We start from the raw sequence: 21,469 nt of genomic DNA on the forward strand, positions 1-21,469 counted from the left end.
GGAACAATTATGAAAAAAATAAATATATATAGTTCACAAACAAACATTAAAAATTATAATACAAACAATCCCTGTTTTTTTTGGGGGTATTCTTTTGAATTACATAAAAAAAAGACAAGCAGCCTGCAACGGAACGAAGAAATTAACTTGCCATTAATGAAAAAACACGTACATTAAATCAAAATTTAATAGTTTGATTCTTAATTGGTATTATTGAAATGATAGAATTAATCATCTGAGAATTGAAATTATATATTTTTGTCACTGTTTTTAATACTGAAATCATAAAATTAAAAAAAAGGAAAAAATTAACCGAATTTTAAATGCTGTCAACATTGAAAAGAGCGCTGTCGGTGGCAGATTAAGGCAGTAAAATTGATTTTTACGTCATTTGTAAAGGTCTTGTGACGGCGCAACATTTGAACTTAAAATTACTATAAATTCGTAAGTGAAGATCAGAAATCAAGAAATCATGAGTGTAGCAATCCCACTGTAGTGTTCAAAAAAATTTTACAAATTATATTATTATTAAATAAAAATTGTTCTAGTGTATAAGTGGTAAGTAAGAAATATTTTTGATATTCGTTTTTCTGCATTCGTTTATTCCATCAAAATATTATAAAAAACGATAAATACTCATCGATATTAAAATGTGCTACCAAATTCGTAAATTTATTGATCAATTCACGTTATTTTTCTATTAATTTAAAATAATTGTGACGTATTGTTCATATTATTGATCACGCGTAAACTAACTTAATTTTTTAATAATTAAAAAAATCAATGACCCTGACTAGATACCCAAATTTGCTTATCACAACGGAAGCAATGTTAAAGAACTCGTCAAAACAAATTATGCATCATTGTTTAATTTTGATAACATAATTTTGGTGATCACGAATACACGAATATTTTTATTTGAATTTGAACCAAAAACATCCAATGTTTTACGTAACTCGTGCGTTAAAATTATTGATTTGCAGAGTTTAGGCCGGTTACATCATTCATTGATTTGACTAAGCCAATTAATTACAATATCTAAAATTGCGATAGATATTTACCCCACAATACCTACCATAGATTTATAACACATAGTAGAAGATAGATAGTGTGTAGTCGCAGAATTCATAAGCTGTTTTATGTGCCCTGAAATGGGAGCCCTTGACGCATCGCTACGCTACGCTAAGTACGCTTGTGTGTATGTGGGTGAGGGTAATTAGCTTAGCTCTTACGCTCACATTGTCACAAAAATGGCTTACGTTTGAGGTGAAAATTTGATGGCTTTTGCGAGTCTATAGGTTATTAGTCTAAGCACAATACTTATATTAATTAACGTAGGCTAATATTATAGACAGATTATTGCCCTGTGCTTTGCTCGCAATGATTGGGAGACAAACTCAATTTCTGGTCTACATTAAATCTATACTTAGGTACCGACTAATATTATAAATAGGTAAAGCATGAGGTTGTAGGGGGTAATCTCAGGATCTGCTGAACCGATTTTGAAATTATTTGCGAGTGTCATAGGCTATATTTGATCCCCATTATTCCTAAGGGAAATGGGAATTACGCGAGTGAAGCCGCGGGACGTCTACTAAATTACTAAGTAATAAATGACATTCAACAAAATTGAACAGACTCTATGGTTAAAGACCTTTGCTTGTCCTTTGGGGACAAGTCGAAGAAAAACATAATGAATTAAACAAGCAAATTGCTAAAATGCCAAGGGTAAATGGTCACAAAATACTTACGTTTTCGCAAATACAAGTACTGTCTGCGTCCTATGAATACTAAGTATTTACTTGTAGGTAACGGCCGAGTAGCGCAGTGGGTAGTGGGTTCGATTCCCATAACTGCATAATATTTGTGTGATGATTTGTTTCTAGTATCTAGTTGGAATTGTATGTGTATTATAATTAGGTATTTATATGTATTATATATTAATTACAGCCGTGAGAGCCTAGTAGATATGACCTCAGCCTTCGATTTGGAGGGCGTAGGTTCGAATCCGGTCTAGGGACTGGGGCATGCAGCCCCAACTTTCAGTTATGTGAAGGAAAAACATCGTAAGGAAACCTACATACCTAAGAATTTTCCTTATTGTCTACGTGTGTGAAATCTGCCAATCCGCATGGCGTCAGCGTGGTGGACTATTAGTCTAACCCCTCTCATTCTGAGAGCAATCAACAGTGAGCTGAATATAGGTTATTAGTTATTACTTATGAACTATCTTAGCACCCATAACACAAGCTCACGATTGCTTTGGGGGCAATAAATTTTGTCTAGATACATTTTTTATTTATAGAATACGATAATAGATCCTCCTGCAGTTGACAAATCACGGTAATAAGTGATTGATTGGTTTCAACGAGCAATCAATAACGTAAAAGAAACTCAAGTCTAGAATAACAGTAAACTATACTTAGGTATCTAGCTGAGCCGGCAAAAGATATGTCATATATAAATGTTTTTCATATTTTTTTTTTGCCATATCTTCCAGATATTACCGATATTCCCAAAAATTAGCAATATGTTATCCACAATCTCACTTACAGCCAGTTTCTTTATGTAAAGCTAAAGTAACAGTAAAAGTAGTAAAAAAGACTATTTTTCCGTGATAAGACCGTCACTTTTGATTTATGATGTTACTTTGACGGTTACTTACGATGAAGAAAGTGGCCGTTAATCTGGTCCCGGGAAAATAACATAAAAAACTGCAGAGTTTTCACCTCAGAAATGACAAAAGTCAAAAAAGAAATCTCTTATTTTCCGGGTTTTTAAGCGTCCACAAGTTAGAAACATCCTATCAATAGATAGAAGCAGGTGTTACTTTGCAGAAGTTTATCATGAATATATAATAATTTATTTATTTTGCTATTATCCGCGAGAAGCCGAGGAACCCATGCGACAACGTCATCCAGGTCCGACAAAATACTCTCTACATAGAGAGTATCGCGCATAATAGCAAAATAAACAAATTATTATACATCGTATCATATTTATTTTAACCACTTGACTCCTAAATGGACGACCGGTCGCCCATCGTATCCGTTACGTGACATGTAAAAAAATATAAAGTAAACTAAGGGCTTTAGGCGAGCACAGTATCATGCTCCGCGCGATAGAGGAATATAAAGATTTTTTAAATGGCTAACAACGGTAGATTAAAACCGCATTCCCTGACTGCCGGCTTCTTCAAGACGGGCTTTTCGATAAAATACAACAACAAAATGCTCGAGTACGAGTAATCTTTAGGTACCTTCATTTGTCTCTCCCCCTCCCCCCAAGTAATTTTGATACAGGGCCCTTTCAAAGCACGCTACGCCACTGCAAAGTCATACCATACCAGGATCTCATCTCAGTGTCACAATGATCTAATAAATATATCGATTACCCAGTTATTTGAACATGTATACTAAATCGTTATCGTGTGCCTCCGTCATCGGTCAAGCACAAGTTTCGTGATAAGACTTTGTTCGTGACATCCCAGTGTTTATCGTCTTAATTATACTTATCTCAGTTCAGATATTTGCTCACAGTTCACTCAACCGACATACCTACACGTTTATCTATCTCATTATGTATAAAAATATGTTTAAATTGTCTTGCAGACGTCGGTCGTGAATAGTTACCACTCTACCGGTCTATTATCATCATTATCAACCCATATTCACTCTCACTCACTCACTCTATTATCATCATTATCAACCCATATTCACTCTCACTCACTCACTCTATTATCATCATTATCAACCCATATTCGGCTCACTGCTGAGCTCGAGTAGTTTCTCAAAATGAGGGCTTAGGCCAATAGTCCAACACGCTGGCCCAATGTGGATTGGCAGACAGACACGCAAATAATTAAGAAAATTCACTGGTGTGCAGGTTTCCTCACGATGTTTTTCCTTCATAGTTTAAGACACCTGATATTTAATTTCTTAAAATGCAATTACTGATAAGTTTTAAAGGTGCATGCCTCGTATTGGATTCGAACCTATGCCCTCCGAATCAAAGACAGAGGAATACCTACTGGGCTATCACGGCCTATTATTGTGTACGTATAATTAAATTAATAGGAAAACTAACATTTAAGTAGACATTAAAATTAAAAGAGTCTACTAACCAAAAACGGATTTACCTAAGTCTACCTAAATAACCTAAGTCTTTAATGGAGGCGTACAAATGCGGAACCCTCCACTGCGCTTGGCCCGACACGGACTTGACCGGTATCTTTGTTATTAAACTATTTGACTTGGTAGACTTTGTACCTACCGCTAAAATATCCATAAACACTTAGAACTAAGTATAAAACTAAGAACGAATAAATTGCTAATTCTTTAGCTATAAGCATTCGCGACCTCCATTTCAAAGATTTCTAGATATTAATTACTGATCAAATTATAATCTTGATATAAGCTTTTCATCATTTTATACCTATTTACTAAATAGGCTTAGCTCTAGTCTGGCGGGACGCATCGGCCTTGTCTAGTAACCTAGCCACGACCTATCGACAGCTAAGCGATTTCGCTTTCCGGTAAGATGCCACGTAGACATCGCCTAAGCCACCTCCAGGGTCGTAGCTACCGAATCCGCCTTATCAATGATATGGGGCCCCCAAACAATAGTAAAAAAAGCGAATTATACTAATAATAATAATTAATACTAATAATTTTTTAATAAGTTTGACCATTTATTACCTATAGGTAATCAAATACAGTATGATATAATGAATATGTCATTAACGATCTTTTCTAAGATCATTAATGACTCAGGATTCGTAACCACGAATTGATGCTACGTAGCAAACTTACGCGTTAGGGTCTCAAAGTGCTGGAATGGCGACCCCGCACTAGTAAGCGCAGTGTTGGTCGACCCCCACCAAGGTGGACTGACGACGTCAAGCGAGTCGCAGGGATTCGCTGGATGCAGGCGGCTCAGTATCGTGATGTTTGGAAGTCCCTACAAAAAGCCTATGTCCTGCAGTGGACGTCCATCGGCTGATATGATGATGAGCAAACTTACGTCACAGTATACTCATTTTCCTCACATGTTTTGTGTATTTTTGCTCATTATCTTGGTTATCAGTAAAAATTTGACGCGCCTCTATGAAAATCGCAACCCATATCACTTATCTTACCTAGAACATAATAAATTATTGAAATTACGCGATTATTATCAACGTACGCTGTTCTGATACACACAGATATGTGTACACGTATGTTTTTGATTGATGATACACGATAAATACACAAACACATCGCGTATTTGTGTCGCGTTTTTATTGCTTGGAGCAAGTTAACAAGATCACATCTACGACATATCAGTTATCAGTAAACTCAATGGAGATGATGACTAGGTTTGAATATATTGATTTTTATGATACATTCGGGTAAATAGGGTCAATGTTAACTAATTTATACATAAAAAGCAAACAAAAGATATTCTGGATATTTGCAAAATAAATTATATTATAAAATTTCAAAATCTGTTAAAACTCTTTTATCGTAATTGAAAATTCATACAGTTCTAGCTTCCTTACATTAAATGTGACGTTAATAAATTAACTATAAACATAAACGCACAAATAACAGAGATATTATAAATTTTGTTTGAACGCACATACAAATCTAACGATCATTACATTACCTACGACGTCATTAGTTCGTGCCATTTTGTATGGGGCGTCTTTCAGGGATCCGCGGCAGCGCCGCAAATCTGACCTTTTAAATCCCTGTAGCTCCGAAAGTAATGATCGCAGATACCCTGTTACTTCTACAAAATTGCTTTACTATTAGCATACTTTTAATTTATACACAATTTAAATTATCCCTATTATACTATTTTTTCAAGGATACGAGCCTGTAATAATAACGAACCTTTATAGAATGTCAGACAATATGTATTAAACTGCTTTGATGAAAGGTTGAGTATCCTTGAGAAAACCACGTGATTTCCTCAGGGATACTCAACCTTTCATCGAACTAAAGAAATAAGTAAGAGTATTTTTTATTAATAATTATTGATTATTATATTAATTTACGAAATAGGAATGATGATGATGATGAGGGAAAAAAATGTAACATACATACGCGTCTAATTGAGAATCTCCTCCTTTTTTCTGAAGTCGGTAATTATGAAAAAAGTTCGTTTAAGCGGATGTCAAGGAGACGCGTGACGTTTGGGGTTTTATGGGTTTCACCGCCTCATCACACTGCTTGTAAAGACTCACTCTGTGGATAGTATCTAAATATTCGATCGCTAGAAACATTATCACCATTAGCCCGTCAATCTAACATTAAGGCATGGTGGGTCTAAGCCATTGGCGTGCACAAGGCATTTAACTAGGGTATGCACTATACGTATAAATTGTACAAAATGGGAAATTCCTCCTCCAATACAGGGACGTAATGAATCCTCAGGGTATGCACTGCATTTATGCATCTATGAAGTGCACGCCACTGGTCTAAGCTCCTTATCCCCTCCATTACAAGGAGTCCGTTAAATCTGGCTGATAATGATGAAGACGTTGATCATGATATAATTGTTTGACTCACTAATATCAAACAAATGTTTACGAAAGCCGTTTCCATTGTATCACGATACGGCATTAGCGTGTTTACCTTTCACATTGACACCAATTGAAACTGTACATAATGTTATGAAAACAACGTCGTAATGGAAAAGATAGCAGACTCAGAGGAGATTATAAAAATAAGAAAACTAAGAACGAAAAAAAAAGAAAGAAAATAAATTTATTCATAACTAAAAGTTACAGACAGTCAATAAATACCTTATCCTTATGACAGCATGTCTGTCTGTAACCCTTAACAAGAAAGGGTGTACAGCTCAGCATATGCCGTGCACTACATACAAGCATAATTACACGGCGCTGATTTTCAGCTGAGACCCGTGTGACGTCACAGTTAATATGAATACATTCAAATAAACAAAATTAAAATAAGCAGCAAATATGTGTTACAATTTAAAATAAATAATTATTAATTAAACTATAGATATAATGTGATACGAGTATGTAATGAAAAATGACAATGTTGTTAAATATAAATTTATAATATGAAGTGTACGTAGTTCTTAATATATAATAAAAAATTATATTGAAATTAAAATAAATAACTAAATTATTAACTAATGTTTTAAAATTTTCAAAAGAAGTATCATATTTTCCCAATTATCTTGATTGAACTAATGTCGAACAAAGGTTAAGATTCACAACATTTGTCAGGATAACTTAATTAACAAATCAAACTGTAACAAATAAGACCCTAGAATGGCAGAGAATGACCTTGAGTAGAGTACCGCACTTGTGAACGATGTGTGTAGGGTTAAAGGATCATTTGACAGATATCTAACACTCCCCTTTTCCACTCAAGTCACTCTCCCCGCCTATCCCAAGTAACCCATAAAGAATTACAACAATACATACAACAAGAGATGTGGAGGGCTCGAACACCACGAGCACACTGAAGCCGCCTGTACCGCAAGTGTTGCAACGCGGCGATAACATTATATACATCATCATTATCATATCAGCCGATGGACGTCCACTGCAGGACATAGGCCTTTTGTAGGGACTTCCATACTCACGATACTGAGCCACCTGCATCCAGCGAATCCCTGCGACTCGCTTGATGTCGTCAGTCCACCTGGTGGGGGGTCGATATTCTTAAATAAAGTGACTTTCTATTGGTAAAAGAATTTTCAAAATCAGTTCAGAAATACAACTTTACAATTTAATAAACTCTACCTCTTTATAATATTGATATACTAATATATCACGTGTCTCAAACGGTGAAGAAAAAACATCGTGAGGAAACCTGCATACCAGAGAATTATCTTAATTCTTTGCTTGTGTGAAGTCTGCCAATCCGTATTGGGCCAGCGTGGTGGACTATTGGCCTAACCCCTCTCATTCTGTGAGGAGACTCGAGCTCAACAGTGAGCCGAATATGGGTTGATAATGAAACTGATTACTAGTATACGGCTGAAATCTTATCGGTTGACAGGGTAGGGACAACCTCTCAAGGCCCCGCCAACCTTGTGGTAGGTGATACTGTGATTCTAAATGAGGGTTTACTCGAGCATCGCGGGGTCTTATAAGATTTGGTAGATACGATGATATTAATAATATTTTTGGATTATTTATCCGAAGGTTAATCAGATTGCCTCCAAATTACTTTGTCATTAAAAAAATCGTCAAGTAGATGTATTAAGTCGTTATTATAAAATGACACGCTACAAGGTAAAGCCTCCCTCCTTAATAACTGTGTCCTTCCAATTCATACGATCTTCCTTGCTTCTTTCATTCCTATCAGTTCTTTCAAACACGCTTGTCGGTTTAGGGCAACGAAATTTTATACAATAGTTGTGTTATGTGCCTACAAAATCATTGCAAAAAGTTGATACGAATTTAGCTACTCCACTGAGCGTACACATGTACAATTTTGTGTTTACTTACATTATATATTTATGTATATGTCGGCGCGAGTGAGTCATTCGATCGGTCGGCTCATGACGTCATGAGCCAAGATAATGCGAAGTGTTCCGTGAAATAGGTGGGGAGCAGTGGGGGGCCAACTGCTGGCGATATAAGTGACCTCTCGGGCGGTCTAGCTCATTCTTGTCGTGGCGCTCTATTCATCCACCCCTATCGTTGGATAATAATCCTTTAGGGATTGTTTTGGTATAGGCGGGGAGAGTGACTTGAGTGAAAAAGGGGAGTGTTAGTTAACTGTCAAAGACGTCCTTAACCCTACAAACAACGGTCACAAGTCCGTGACTTCACTCAAGGTCATACTCTGCCACTTGATTTTGTTTTGCTCTCTAAATCTGATGTCAAGCCGTTTTCTCTGACATATATATAACCTGCGGATATATGTATAATAATAGTTTTTACAATTCCTGAACACACAACTCGACGTTTAATACAATATTTGGGTAAATAACTTGTTGTTGTTTGAATAACTTTCGTTGCTTACTATGCGACATTTAATTAAGACAATTTATCCACTTTCTGCGCGTCAGTTTCGACGCGTTAGTCACATATCTAATAATATAAAATCTTTGGTTTGCGGTACTCTTTACTTGACTTTTGGACACTATTGATTATGATACTTCATTCCATATTCCATCATTGTATAGCGATTAATAAATAAAGTTTTTCTAATTGTATTTTACAACGCGTATCAATGCGATATTTGATACCCATATGCGATATGGGTATCAAAGTCAAGGGATCATTAAGGGAATAAGAAAAACGTTATTTATTAATCGCTATACAAAATTCGCGAGGCGGAGTCTCAGAGACTATAGGTGCGATCAGGTTAGGCAGTCGGGTTTTTTATTTTTTTTATTTAGACTTGTTGAACGTACGTACGCTTGTTTTGTGGAGTACGTAAATTGGTGAATGCATGACTAGCGTTACGAAAAGTGTGATCGGGTTTATGTTACAGCAGGAACAATAGACTGAAGTTTCACTTCAATCTTTTTATTTCTCAAAATTAATTTCTTATGGGAACCCTCCCATACCACTCCATCCGGCGCTAAGCCATCTCTCTCGCTACACTGAGCTCTGATACCTATAGTGTATACAGTGTTGTATAACTTTTTAACCGACTTCCAAAAAGGAGGAGGTTCTACGTTCGGCTGTATGTATGTTTTTTACAAAATAATGTCGATGTTTCACATCTGCCAGGCGTCCCGTGACGACTCATATTTTTTTTTAATTAACATTTTTTTTTTATTTTCCAGTCAAGTAACTCCTCACAATGGGCGATATAAACCTGGACAAGCCCCTCTACGACCAGAGTACGTACTCTGGGCGCGCGAAGCACTTTCTGCGTCTCACCAATCCCATCAATGCCTTCGCCAGCAGCGCCGACCTGGAGGAGGCCAAGCGAGTTGTTACAGAGTTCAGGTGCCTATCATTTGTCTCATCATTTTTTAAGAGTGTGCAATATGTAATTTGGTGGTTACAAATTGTTCTGGATCTCAGATTCTGGAAAACTTAGGAACCTCATATTTGGGTAAATGATATTTCAAAGTGTTAGCTTCGTTATGACTACACAAAATACACAATTTGTAAAACTTTTTTCGATAGCTTATTTTTTTTGAAAAGTACACGTTTTGCTCACATTTTGTTTTCAATCTCAGGAAAAGCAAACTTATTTTCTTATATTTTTGTTTTGTATAGAAAACTAGCTGATGCCGCGCGGTTTCACCCGCTTGGTTCCCGTTCCCATAGGAATACAGGGATAATATATAGCCTATAGCCTTCCTCGATAAATGGGCTATCTATCGCTGAAAGAATTTTTCAAATCGGACCAATAGTTCCAGAGATTAGCGCGTTCAAACAAACAAACAAACAAACTCTTCAGCTTTATAATATTAGTATAGATTAGGTATATATCATGAACATGGCCATTTTGTTTTTCGTTATGTTGTTTAATTCACTTCCAATTAGGTAAAAATGGTTTTGGCGCTCACGTCATAAAATTTGCGTCGCGCGTCAATCGCTCCGTGCTTTTCACTCACGTGAAAAACATAATTCGGCGTCTCGTTCGCGCTGCGAATTTTATCTATATCGTACCAATGCGTTGCGCGCTCTTAACTCTCGTGCGAATGAGGCCTAAGTTTCAGCATTATATTATGCTCATAGCATTACCTGAAGTTTCAAAAGTGATTGTAAACGAAGCCTAATCACATCACACTAATCTATACTAATATTATAAAGCTGAAGAGTTTGTTTCGTTTGCTTGTTTGTTTGTTTAATTGAACGCGCTAATCTCAGGAACTACTGGTCCGATTTGAAAAATTCTTTCAGTGTTAGATATCCCATTTATCCAGGAAGGCTATAGGCTATTTTATCCCTGTATTCCTACGGGAACGGGAACCACGCCGGTGAAACCGCGCGGCATCTACTAGTATGTATATAAATGTGTGTGTGTAAGTATGTAAGTATGTTTGTTCCCCCATTTGTGCTGCGGCAACTGAAGCGATTTGGCTGAAATTTGGAATTGAAATAGATTTTACTCTGGATTAACACATAGGCTACTTTTCATCCCGGAAAAATCCATAGTTCCCGCGGGATTTGTGATAAACTGAATACCACGCGGGCGTCCGCTAGATTGAAATAAATAAAATTTGACTTTGACTTTATAATAATACAAGTTTGGATTGTTTGTTACAGAAAATCGCGCAAAATGCCAGCGGGCTACGACGTAGATAAGCTGTGGAGCGCGAAGTACCTGTACGACAGCGCGTACCACCCCGACACCGGCGAGAAGATGATCGCGGTGGGACGCATGTCCGCCCAGGCGCCCATGAACACCATCATCACTGGCTGTGAGTTATAATGATGATGATTGATGATGATGATAAATAAGCCGTGATAGCCCAGTGGATATGACCTCTGCCTCCGATTCCGGAAAGCGCAGGTTCGAATCCGATCCGGGGCCTGCAGCTCGAACTTTTCAGTTGTGTGCATTTTAACTAATTAAACATCACGTGTCTCAAACGGTGAAGGAAAAACATCGTGAGGTAACCTGACGAGGTTTAGGAAAAATATACAATTGGATTTTGTAATATTTGTTTTTTTATTTTTTTTTTATTTTATTTATTAAGGAAATCAGCCGCTAATACATTAAATTCATGCTTACATTTAATTATATTGATAAATTAGGTTATTGCTTAGTTATAAAAGATTTTTACAACTTTCTCAATTTTTACATATTATGTACACTTCTTAGCTATAGATATCCATTAATTCATAAGTACAACATAATCTAAGATATCAAGTAGGTATATATAGAAATCACAATAATAAGCTGATTCACAAAAGTACCTAATAAGTAATTTAATTAATATGCAAATAATTTAATTTATAGGTACAATATATTACAAGTTTGGCACGAGAAGTCTCTAAAAGAGAAGTCTCTAGAAGAGAAGTAAATACTATTTTAAGTAAAATCTATATATATATATATATATAAAAAAAAGTCGTGTTAGTTACTCCACTTATAACTCATGAACGGCTGAACTGATTTAGCTGAAAATTGGCAGGGAGGTAGTTTAGAGCCAGGAGAAGGACATACGATACTTTTTATCCCGTTCCACAGCATTCCCGTGTGACTTGACATGAAACGCAAAACGCAAATGAAAGCTATGTAATTGACGTATAATGACAGATACCTATGTAATGACGTATGGATGACAATTTGATATTTTATTATATAGTAGGGTAGGAGTAAGGCAGGAGTAGAGTAGGGGTAGGGTAGGGTAGAGTAGGGGTAGGTTAGGGTAGTGGTAGGGTAGGGGTAGGGTAGGGGTAGTTGAAAGTTTACATCGAGTTTCACGCGGACGAAGTCGCGGGCGTCCGCTAGTTATAATTAAAATTAAGAATAATTAAATTTAAAAATGTCAGTTATACAATATGATTAAATACAATTACCAAATGTATTTTTTTCGTTTTATTTGAACTTTATCTTTCGAATGAAAGAAATTAAGGATTAAATAATAAAAATGTTTAAAAAAAATACGATCACTTTATTTTATTTCACTTTATTTCACGTCCAAAGTCAGAATATCTATTGACGAATAAGTCTATTTCATTTTGAATTTTTAATTTGCAGGTATGATAACGTTCTACAAGTCGACTAGTGCGATAGCATTCTGGCAGTGGGTCAATCAGACCTTTAACGCCGTGGTCAACTACACTAACCGATCTGGCGACGCGCCCATGCCCACCTCGTGAGTACACTGCAACGATATTTAACACTAGAGATAGGGCACTAATGCATCAAAACTGAGGAGGACAAATGTGCATAATTGTCTTAATCTCATTTAGTCGCTTATAAACAAATAATACCTAAATATTATCTACTTTTAGCAGAGACAGAAGTGGATTACAAAAATAAGAAAACCTATGTCTGACAATGGTTATTCACAACATTTGTCAGGATAACTTAATTAACAAATCAAACTAAGCAAAATGAGACCATAGAATGAGAGAGAATGACCTTGAATGGAGTCACGCACTTGTGTACGTTGTGTGGGGACAAAGTCCCTAATAGAATTCCAAATTGATAGCCCAGAATCATAGGGTGGGCACAGGAGCAGGCCCACCCAGCCCCCTCTATATACGCCTATGTCTATGGTCCTAATTTATCCAATGGTACTGTGATGAAAATTATATTTCGCTAGTTCTTACAACACTTTATTCCACCTTTTTCAATTACAAATTAAATAATAATATCTCTTCTGTTACACTCCACCAAAACCACCTCTCTTCACCACACTTCCCCGAATAATCCTCTTTTTTTTCTCCCTTCCTACACTGCTCACGCCACCAACCCCTCCAATCCCTCGTTTTGCCGCCAAACGTTCCTATTGGTCTTAGAATAAATGGCGCCTTTTGTAACAGCCAATCACATCGGACCTGTCATTTTCATTTCACAGACTACAGATTTATCCACAGAATAAAAATATAGAGAACAAAGACTACTTTTTTATAAAAATCATGACAATACTATTGTACGTTACAGACAACTGTTGGCGTCGTACTGCGCTGCGTGCGGCGGTGCACTCAGCACGGCGCTCTACCTCAACAGTAAAGTCAAGGTGAGTGCACAATTGGGATGATGAGTTTTTTAAATTGTATATAAATTAAGAGTATGCTAATAGTAAAGCAATTTTGTAAAAGTAACAGGGTATCTGCGATCATTACTTTCGGAGCTACAGGGATTTGAAGGGTCAGATTTGCAACGATGCCACGGATCCCTGAAAAACGCCCCATACAAAATGGCACGAACTAATGACGTCGTAGGTACATAATGATCGTTAGATTTGTATGGGCGTTGAAACAAAATTATTAATATCTTTGTTATTTATTTGTTTATGTTTATAGTTCAAATATTAAAAAATGTCACATTTAATGTAAGGAAGTAAAACAATATGAATTTTCAGCTAATATAATATTTAATAAAAATATCTAATAAAAGATTTTTAATAGATTGAAATTGAAATTTTATATTCTTATTTATTTTTTAAATATCCAGACAATCTTTGCTTTTTATGTATATATTAGTTATCTTATTTACCCGATTATTTCATAAAAATCAACATATTCTAACCTAGTCATCACCCCCATTGATCCTGCTACAGTTTTATTATAAGTACTTATAGATAGATATAATTACGTTCCTATCTCTTTTTAATATTTGTTGATGTTTATCTAAGACGCGTCTGTCTAGAGGCACTCCGCACGTCTCGATACCGTCCAAACGTCACCTTAAATGACTCCACCAGTCACCATCACCAATCACCACCACCACCACCACCACCATCCAGTAGCAGTGGCGTGCACTTCATACACGCTAAAATGTACTGCCTACCCTAAAGGCTCAATACAAACCTATACCACAGAATACATAGTTGGATAAGGAATAGGGATGATGACAGTTTTTTATATAAATTAAGAGTATACTAATAGCAAAGCAATTTTGTTAAAGTAACAGGGTATCTGCGATCATTACTTTCGGAGCTACAGAGATTTAAAGGGTCAGATTTGCGGCGCTGCCGCGGATCCCTGAAAAACGCTCCATACAAAATGGCACGATTTAGTGACGTCGTTGACTCGCTGATCGTTAGGTTTGTATGGGCGTTCAAACAAAATTACTAATATCTTTGTTATTTGTGCGTTTATGTTTATAGTTTATTTATTGAAAAATGTCACATTTAATGTAAGGAAGCTAAAACTGTATGAATTTTCATCTAATTACGATAAAAAAAATTTAATAGATTTTGAAATTTTATAATCTTATTTATTTTGCAAATATCCAGTCAATCTTTGCTTTTTATGTATAAATTAGTTAAAATTGACCCTATTTACCCGAATGTATCATATAAATCAATATATTCAAATCTAGTCATCATCCCCATTACTTGTCACTAGCAATTTTACTATCCTATTATATATTAGTGGGAGTATGATGTGACAGTGAGATTAGTTATATATTTATACTAGTGGACGCCCGCGACTTCGTCCGCGTGGAAATCAATGTAAACTTTCAACCTTTTACAACCAAAATTTTATAATATTAGTATAGATACTTATAGATACAATTACTTTCCTATCTCTTTTTAATGTTTGTCTAAAGGCGCTCCGCACGTCTCGATACCGCCCAAACGTCACCTTGAATGTCACCATCACCACCACCACCAGTCACCATCACCAACATCACCACCACTAGCCACCACCACCACCACCATCCAGTAGTGATGACGGTGCGTATTCCGTTGCAGAACATGAATCCGATTTTCGCCCGGCTCGTGCCCTTCGCAGCGGTGTGCGGCGCCAACTTCATCAACATCCCCATGATGAGGAGCGCGTATGTATCTCACACTGCTGATCTTATAGCTTCATGACGGCCGCGTGGCGCAGTGGGCAGTGACCCTGCTTTCTAAATATTGGATAGAAGCAGGCGTTACTTTGCGGAAGTTCATCATGATTATATAATGATTTATTTATTTTGCTATCATCCACGAAAATTCGGCGAACCCATGCGACAACGTCACCCAGGTCCGACAAAATACTCTCTACGTACGTTTCATCCCGAAACCGGAGCATCCTCAGGAGATGTTGACTCTACAACGTGCAATTGCAAAGTGTCGTTTTCGACCTTTGCTTCGTCTTTTATAGACCAAAAAGTAGGTGGGGCAAGAGGTGGGCGTTGCCAAGATACTCATAATATAAGCGATTTATCTCGCATCGCATTTTCTTTCACCCTGCTTTCTGCATCCACGGCCGTGGATTCGATTCCCACAACTGGAAAATATTTGTGTGATGAGCATGAGTGTTTTCCAGTGTCTGTGTGTATTTATACATTATATAAGTATTTATATGTAGTATATAATTGTATATTAATATTATAATATCAACTATCTTAGCACCCATAACACAAGCTACTCTGTATGCTTACTTTGGGGCTAGTTAGTGATGTGTATTGTTTAAGTATATTTATTTATTTATTTATTTCATCCAGTCAAAAAAAAAACGTTTCAACAAAGAAGTTGAACCGACCTCAAAATCACAAGAACTATAAAGCGAAAAATGACATTGTATTGTGCTACCTTCTGATCACTTTGAAGACGGTACCAAGCCAGTGACTCTATGATTTAATCGGCTTTAGTTAATGCATCACTGTTGTGGCACCGCCTTCAAAGTGATCAGAAGGTACATCTTTATAAGAGACTAAATCTAGACGGTACAAAATCGAGAAGGCCATGCCCAACGCCAATTATATATTATTTACCAAAGTTTTGTTATGTTTTTTAGTTTATTTCATCATGGTCGTAGAAAGAGTATTGTATGCCACTGCACGTAATTAGCCATTGTAGCACTCGCGCTGTCTCTTGTGCAATTATTCGCGTCATTGCACAAAAACCACTTGTGCTATGGCCCTCATTACATGACAGTGGCATAAATAACAATTAACTGACTGTAGTAAATTTTTGATGTAAATTTTTTTTTTGGAGGTTAGGTTAGGTCTCACGTGAGTTTTAGCCGTTAGAGTTTTAATCAATTAATAGGAAAACATCGTGAGAAAACCTGCATACCAGAGAATTTCTTAATTATCTGCGTGTGACGTCTGCCATTCCGCATTGGGCGAGCGAGGTGGACTAATGGCCTAACCCCTCTCATTCTAAGAGGAGACTCGAGCTCAGCAGTGAGCCGTATATAGGTTGATAATGACGACTACGAGTATTTTGACCATATTTTCACTGACAGTGAGCTTCTAAACGGCACGCCGGTGTTCACTGCGGACGGAGCGCGCGTGGGCGAGTCCAAGACTGCGGCGCGCTACGGCATCGGGCTCGTGGTCATCTCGCGCGTGCTCATGGCGCTGCCCGGCATGAGTGAGTGTCTCGGACCAAATGCGTGTGGACTTGTACAGCAAACAAACTCGGCAACAAAATTGTCTGTCATTTTTGAGGGGGACGAAGTAAACTCATACATTGAAAATATTTAACATTGATAAATATATTTATAATAATAATAATCGGTATGACGGCCGCGTGGCGCAGTGGGTAGTGACCCTGCTTTCTACATCCACGGCCGTGGGTTCGATTCCCACAACTGGAAAATATTTGTGTGATGAGCATGGGTGTTTTCCAGTGTCTGTGTGTATTTATACATTATATAAGTATTTGTATGTAGTATATAATTGTATATTAATTGTTAGCACCCATAACACAAGCTACTCTGTATGCTTACTTTGGGGCTAGATAGTGATGTGTATTGTTTAAGTATATTTATTTATTAAAATAAAATAAAAAAAAAAAACGGTGCAGAGGCGTCTCTAGCTAACGTAGCGCCCGGGTGCAATCATCACCTAGCGCCCTCTAGTACCTACACGTGTTAAAATGGAATACCTATATACATACAAACAGCACTTCAAGTTACTACAACTATCAGTGTAACTAACTAATTCCTTTGTGGTCACCTATTTTCAAAAGTAAATTTCAATAATTTGTCTGGAAACAACTGGGTGGGTACACTAGGTCTCGCAGGTAGCAAATTTTTGGAACTGTGATAGTTTTACTTTTGGAAGATAGATGTAAGTTATGTAACACCCACTGTAATTACACGGATAAAATGAACTTTATGGATGTAAAGGTTAACAAAACAAAAATAACTGAACACAACTTTAAAAAAAAGTTTAATTCGAAAACAAAATAGTGGCGCTCGGGCGTCCCTGAGATCGCGGCGCCCGGGTGTGACGCACCCTTGCACTATAAGTAAAGACGCCTCTGAATCGGTGAATCGCCTCTGAATTTGTTTAAGAACACTTTATATAAAACTATTCGGTACAAAAGTGCAACAATAAGGTAAAACGCCCATTAACCGTCCACTTGCTTGGCAGCGGTGACGCCCATCATCACGAACATAGCGATCAACAAGGGCGTGTTCTGCCGCCGGCCGCGCCTGGTGGTGCCGTTCCAGCTGCTGCTGGTGGGGCTCTGCGTCACGTTCGCCACGCCGCTTTGCTGCGCGCTGTTCGAGCAGCGCGCCTCGCTCGCCGTCGACAGCCTGGAGGACGAACTCAGGGTGCGTATGCTTAACGTGACTGGTAGCAGTCATCATTTTGTGGTAGAGGAAACACCTCGAGCAGGTCCCAGGACTTGTGACCTTGGGTGTGATTTAAGGGATTCCTTTAGAATGCATTAACATCCACATCCCCTACACTAAATAATTTATGTATTGTGTGGAAGGTATCTAATTAAAAATAATGGGTCTTGAGATTCTGGAAAGAATATCCAAGTAAAGATCCGAATACTTCAGTTCCACAGGTTCATCGATACCAACCCATTTGAATGATCGTCTACAGTTCCAATCCGCTGTATCGGAGATGAGATTTGGATCCACGTTGGAAGGCTTAAAGTGATAGCAAATATAATTGTACTCTCTAACGATCACTATCTGATATTAATACATAATAATAACCGAGACCGAGGTTAACGTGCTCTCCTCGACCAGCGTAGCCACCGCCGTATCAGCCGTATCAGTGATACGGAGTCCCCGGACTTCAGGGGCCCCTTACGTGTGAAAGTCTTTGATATTGATTTGTGTTTTTAAATCGAAATATTTAAACCGACGTAAGTGAGATATGAGCTGTGATAGCCCAGTGGATATGACCTCTGCCTCCGATTCCGGAGGGTGTGGGTTCGAATCCGGTCCGGGGCATGTACCTCCAACTTTTCAGTTGTGTGCATTTTAAGAAATTAAATATCACGTGTCTCAATCGGCGAAGGAAAACATCGTGAATAAACCTGCATACCAGAAAATTAACATAATTCTCTAGTATGCAGCTTGGTGGACTATTGGCCTAACCCCTCTCATTCTGAGAGGAGACTCGAGCTCGAGTGAGCCGAATGTGGGTTGATGACGTCGAAGTGAGATAACGAGAGTACAAATCAAAATTTTATTAATATTGATTATTCGAAATGTAGGCATTTTCATTGTCTATTTCAAGTTTCCCACACACGAATACAAAAGAAATAATTAAATGTTGTAAATATGCGGATAAGTTACAACACACATTTTGGTACCAATTTTACTTCGTGATGAAATAGTTAGGAGTAAATCAAAAAGTAAAGAATTTTTTGGGATTTGCCGCTCGTCTATTGGGCCCCCTAGCGAATTTTGTTACAGGGTTACAAACTCAAGGCTCGTTACGCCACTAACTCCGACTATCTTTCATAGACTAATTGCCTAATTTGCTTAATTTATTTATTTCAGACAAAAGTCAAGAGCAACTATCCAAAAGTAAAAGAAGTTTACTTCAACAAAGGGCTGTAACAGGGTACATTTACCCTAAAAACTAGTGACTCTGAACCACGGCAGCAACCAAAGAAACCTCCGAGACTAACGCTATACAAGTCTCCTGTTGATAAGTCGATTGCAATTTTTAGATGCATTTTAGCTATAGTCCGGCCATTACAATAGGTCCCTTTTTGACAGTAATTTATATACCTATTTGTGAATTTATAATTAAAAATTGACAAACTATAGACAGAAACCATTCCACTTAATATAATAAATGAGAATTTTTTGTTACACTTTCACGCAAAAGAGTGGGAGATACATTATATCCTGAACTTTTACTACTTTTATTCCGGAAAAATCAATGATTTGGTCGAGTTCGCGGGCGTTTGAAAATAAACTACCGATGTATTAGTAGTATTATTATAGAAGATTCTAAGAGTTTTGAGGTATCAGTATTATATTACGAGTAGATGGAAGTAGGTACCTTAAAGTTAATCTTTAGAGGTGATGCTTTAAAAAAAAAGGGTTTTTGTTAACATATCTTATACGTTTTCTCAGGAAACACACTCATATATACAAACAAATTATGTCAAAAGTGACTTACTAGAATGGTTGGACTGTAGTGTTTTTTTTTTTTTTTGTTTTACAAGCATTTATCTTGTCTTAGGTCGCAACTGAACATTCCTTTTTATGTGATCTTATATTTATTTATTTATTTTTAGATCTGTATCTATTTTATACACGTTATGTTTTATTTATAGGCATATAGTTTGTTATTTTTTTTAAATTCATATTATTTTGAATTGTATATTACCAAAGATTTGTAAACCAGACTACTGCGAAATCGAAAAGGCGAAACGTTGATTTTCTATTTTAATAATTATAGTTAATACTATAAATATTAAATTTTTTTTTTAGTTTAATTTAATACATTACTTGTTATGAAAAATAAACAAAGGCAATTCGCGTACAATTATAATTTAACGAATATATAAATACTTAAAGTTCTTAAGATATTAGTATTTTTTGAAGCTTTTGAAGCTATTATAACTGTCATAACTTGAAAAAAAAAAGTTAGTTTCGATTCCGTTTTTGATTTGCAGCAATGTTTTAAAGGCGTTTTGTCCACATTTTTTTTTTCAAAAATATGTCCACTGCCAATTAAAAGGAAATTTTGTATTTTACAGTACTATTCGTACTAGTTGTTGATTGGTTGTTAAAAGTGTTCTTCACAGGTATTCCATTGGATGAAGAAACTTTGAAGTTGCGTTGTATGTTATTGTTGTTTGATGAATCCTTATTGGTGTACTTAACTATCCGAATTCAGACAATGTTTCCCTCCAACTTTCGATATTCGTACACATAAATACATACTATGTACTAGTATTCATACAAAGCAAAGCTTTCTAAGGTGGTATATATATACTATTTTTGACATTTTACTCTAAAATTATCAGCATCGCTCGTGTATTTTTCTTTTTAAGCAAATGATTAAATGTTCAAACGAAAAAAACTAAAATTGTTTTAAAACACACACACAAGATGGCGTTATGCAAAGTATTTTTTGTGTCATGGCGTTTTTGCGTTATGTCAAATTAAAATGGGAAATGTCAAAAATAGTCGAACAAAACGGCTGTACTATAGGTTAGTGAATTGAATTTAAACTTTAAAGTACAAACGAAACTTATTCCAACTGAGTGTTTACATTTACGTTTGATACACTTTGATTGCTGTTAAAAAAACGAGGTTAAATCTCTGCAAAAAATGTATTCATGTAAATTAGTTTAGTAGCGTTGAGCGTGCATTTAGCGATATGAATTGGGTTCTTATTTTTTTTTTTGGTGTTTATAGGCATATAGGCATAATAGATGGAACGGATACTTCGTCTGTACTTTTTCTTTAGTCTGTAATCGTTGAATGATAGCTCAAATTTGGAAATTATTTAGTAATTATTTTATTTAGGTAGCTAATACAATTTTACTAACTATATATTGACTGTTGCTTGGCAATTTTGACCTGTAGCCATTATAATCCCACTGACTTGCTTCCCATTTTTGACAACTAGACTGAAACGCTAATTTTGTTTTGGATAAAATTAGCAGAAATCGGCACTATATCAATTGAACA

The 21,469-nt window shown here is 36.5% G+C and overlaps 1 protein-coding gene across 1 annotated transcript; it reads left to right on the forward strand.

The window, feature by feature from the left end:
- Positions 1 to 397: 397 nt before the first annotated feature.
- Positions 398 to 21,220, forward strand: LOC112047848 (sideroflexin-1-3). The gene is made up of 9 exons (XM_024085117.2): positions 398 to 558; positions 9,769 to 9,934; positions 11,207 to 11,361; positions 12,648 to 12,765; positions 13,560 to 13,635; positions 15,319 to 15,404; positions 16,805 to 16,932; positions 17,940 to 18,124; positions 19,316 to 21,220. The coding sequence occupies exons 2-9, from the start codon at positions 9,786 to 9,788 to the stop codon at positions 19,373 to 19,375; spliced, it is 957 nt and encodes a 318-aa protein (XP_023940885.1). The 5' UTR covers positions 398 to 558; positions 9,769 to 9,785; the 3' UTR covers positions 19,376 to 21,220.
- Positions 21,221 to 21,469: the final 249 nt, after the last annotated feature.

Source organism: Bicyclus anynana, chromosome 24, assembly GCF_947172395.1.
Source record: "Bicyclus anynana chromosome 24, ilBicAnyn1.1, whole genome shotgun sequence".
In the NCBI taxonomy this organism is placed as follows: domain Eukaryota; kingdom Metazoa; phylum Arthropoda; class Insecta; order Lepidoptera; family Nymphalidae; genus Bicyclus; species Bicyclus anynana.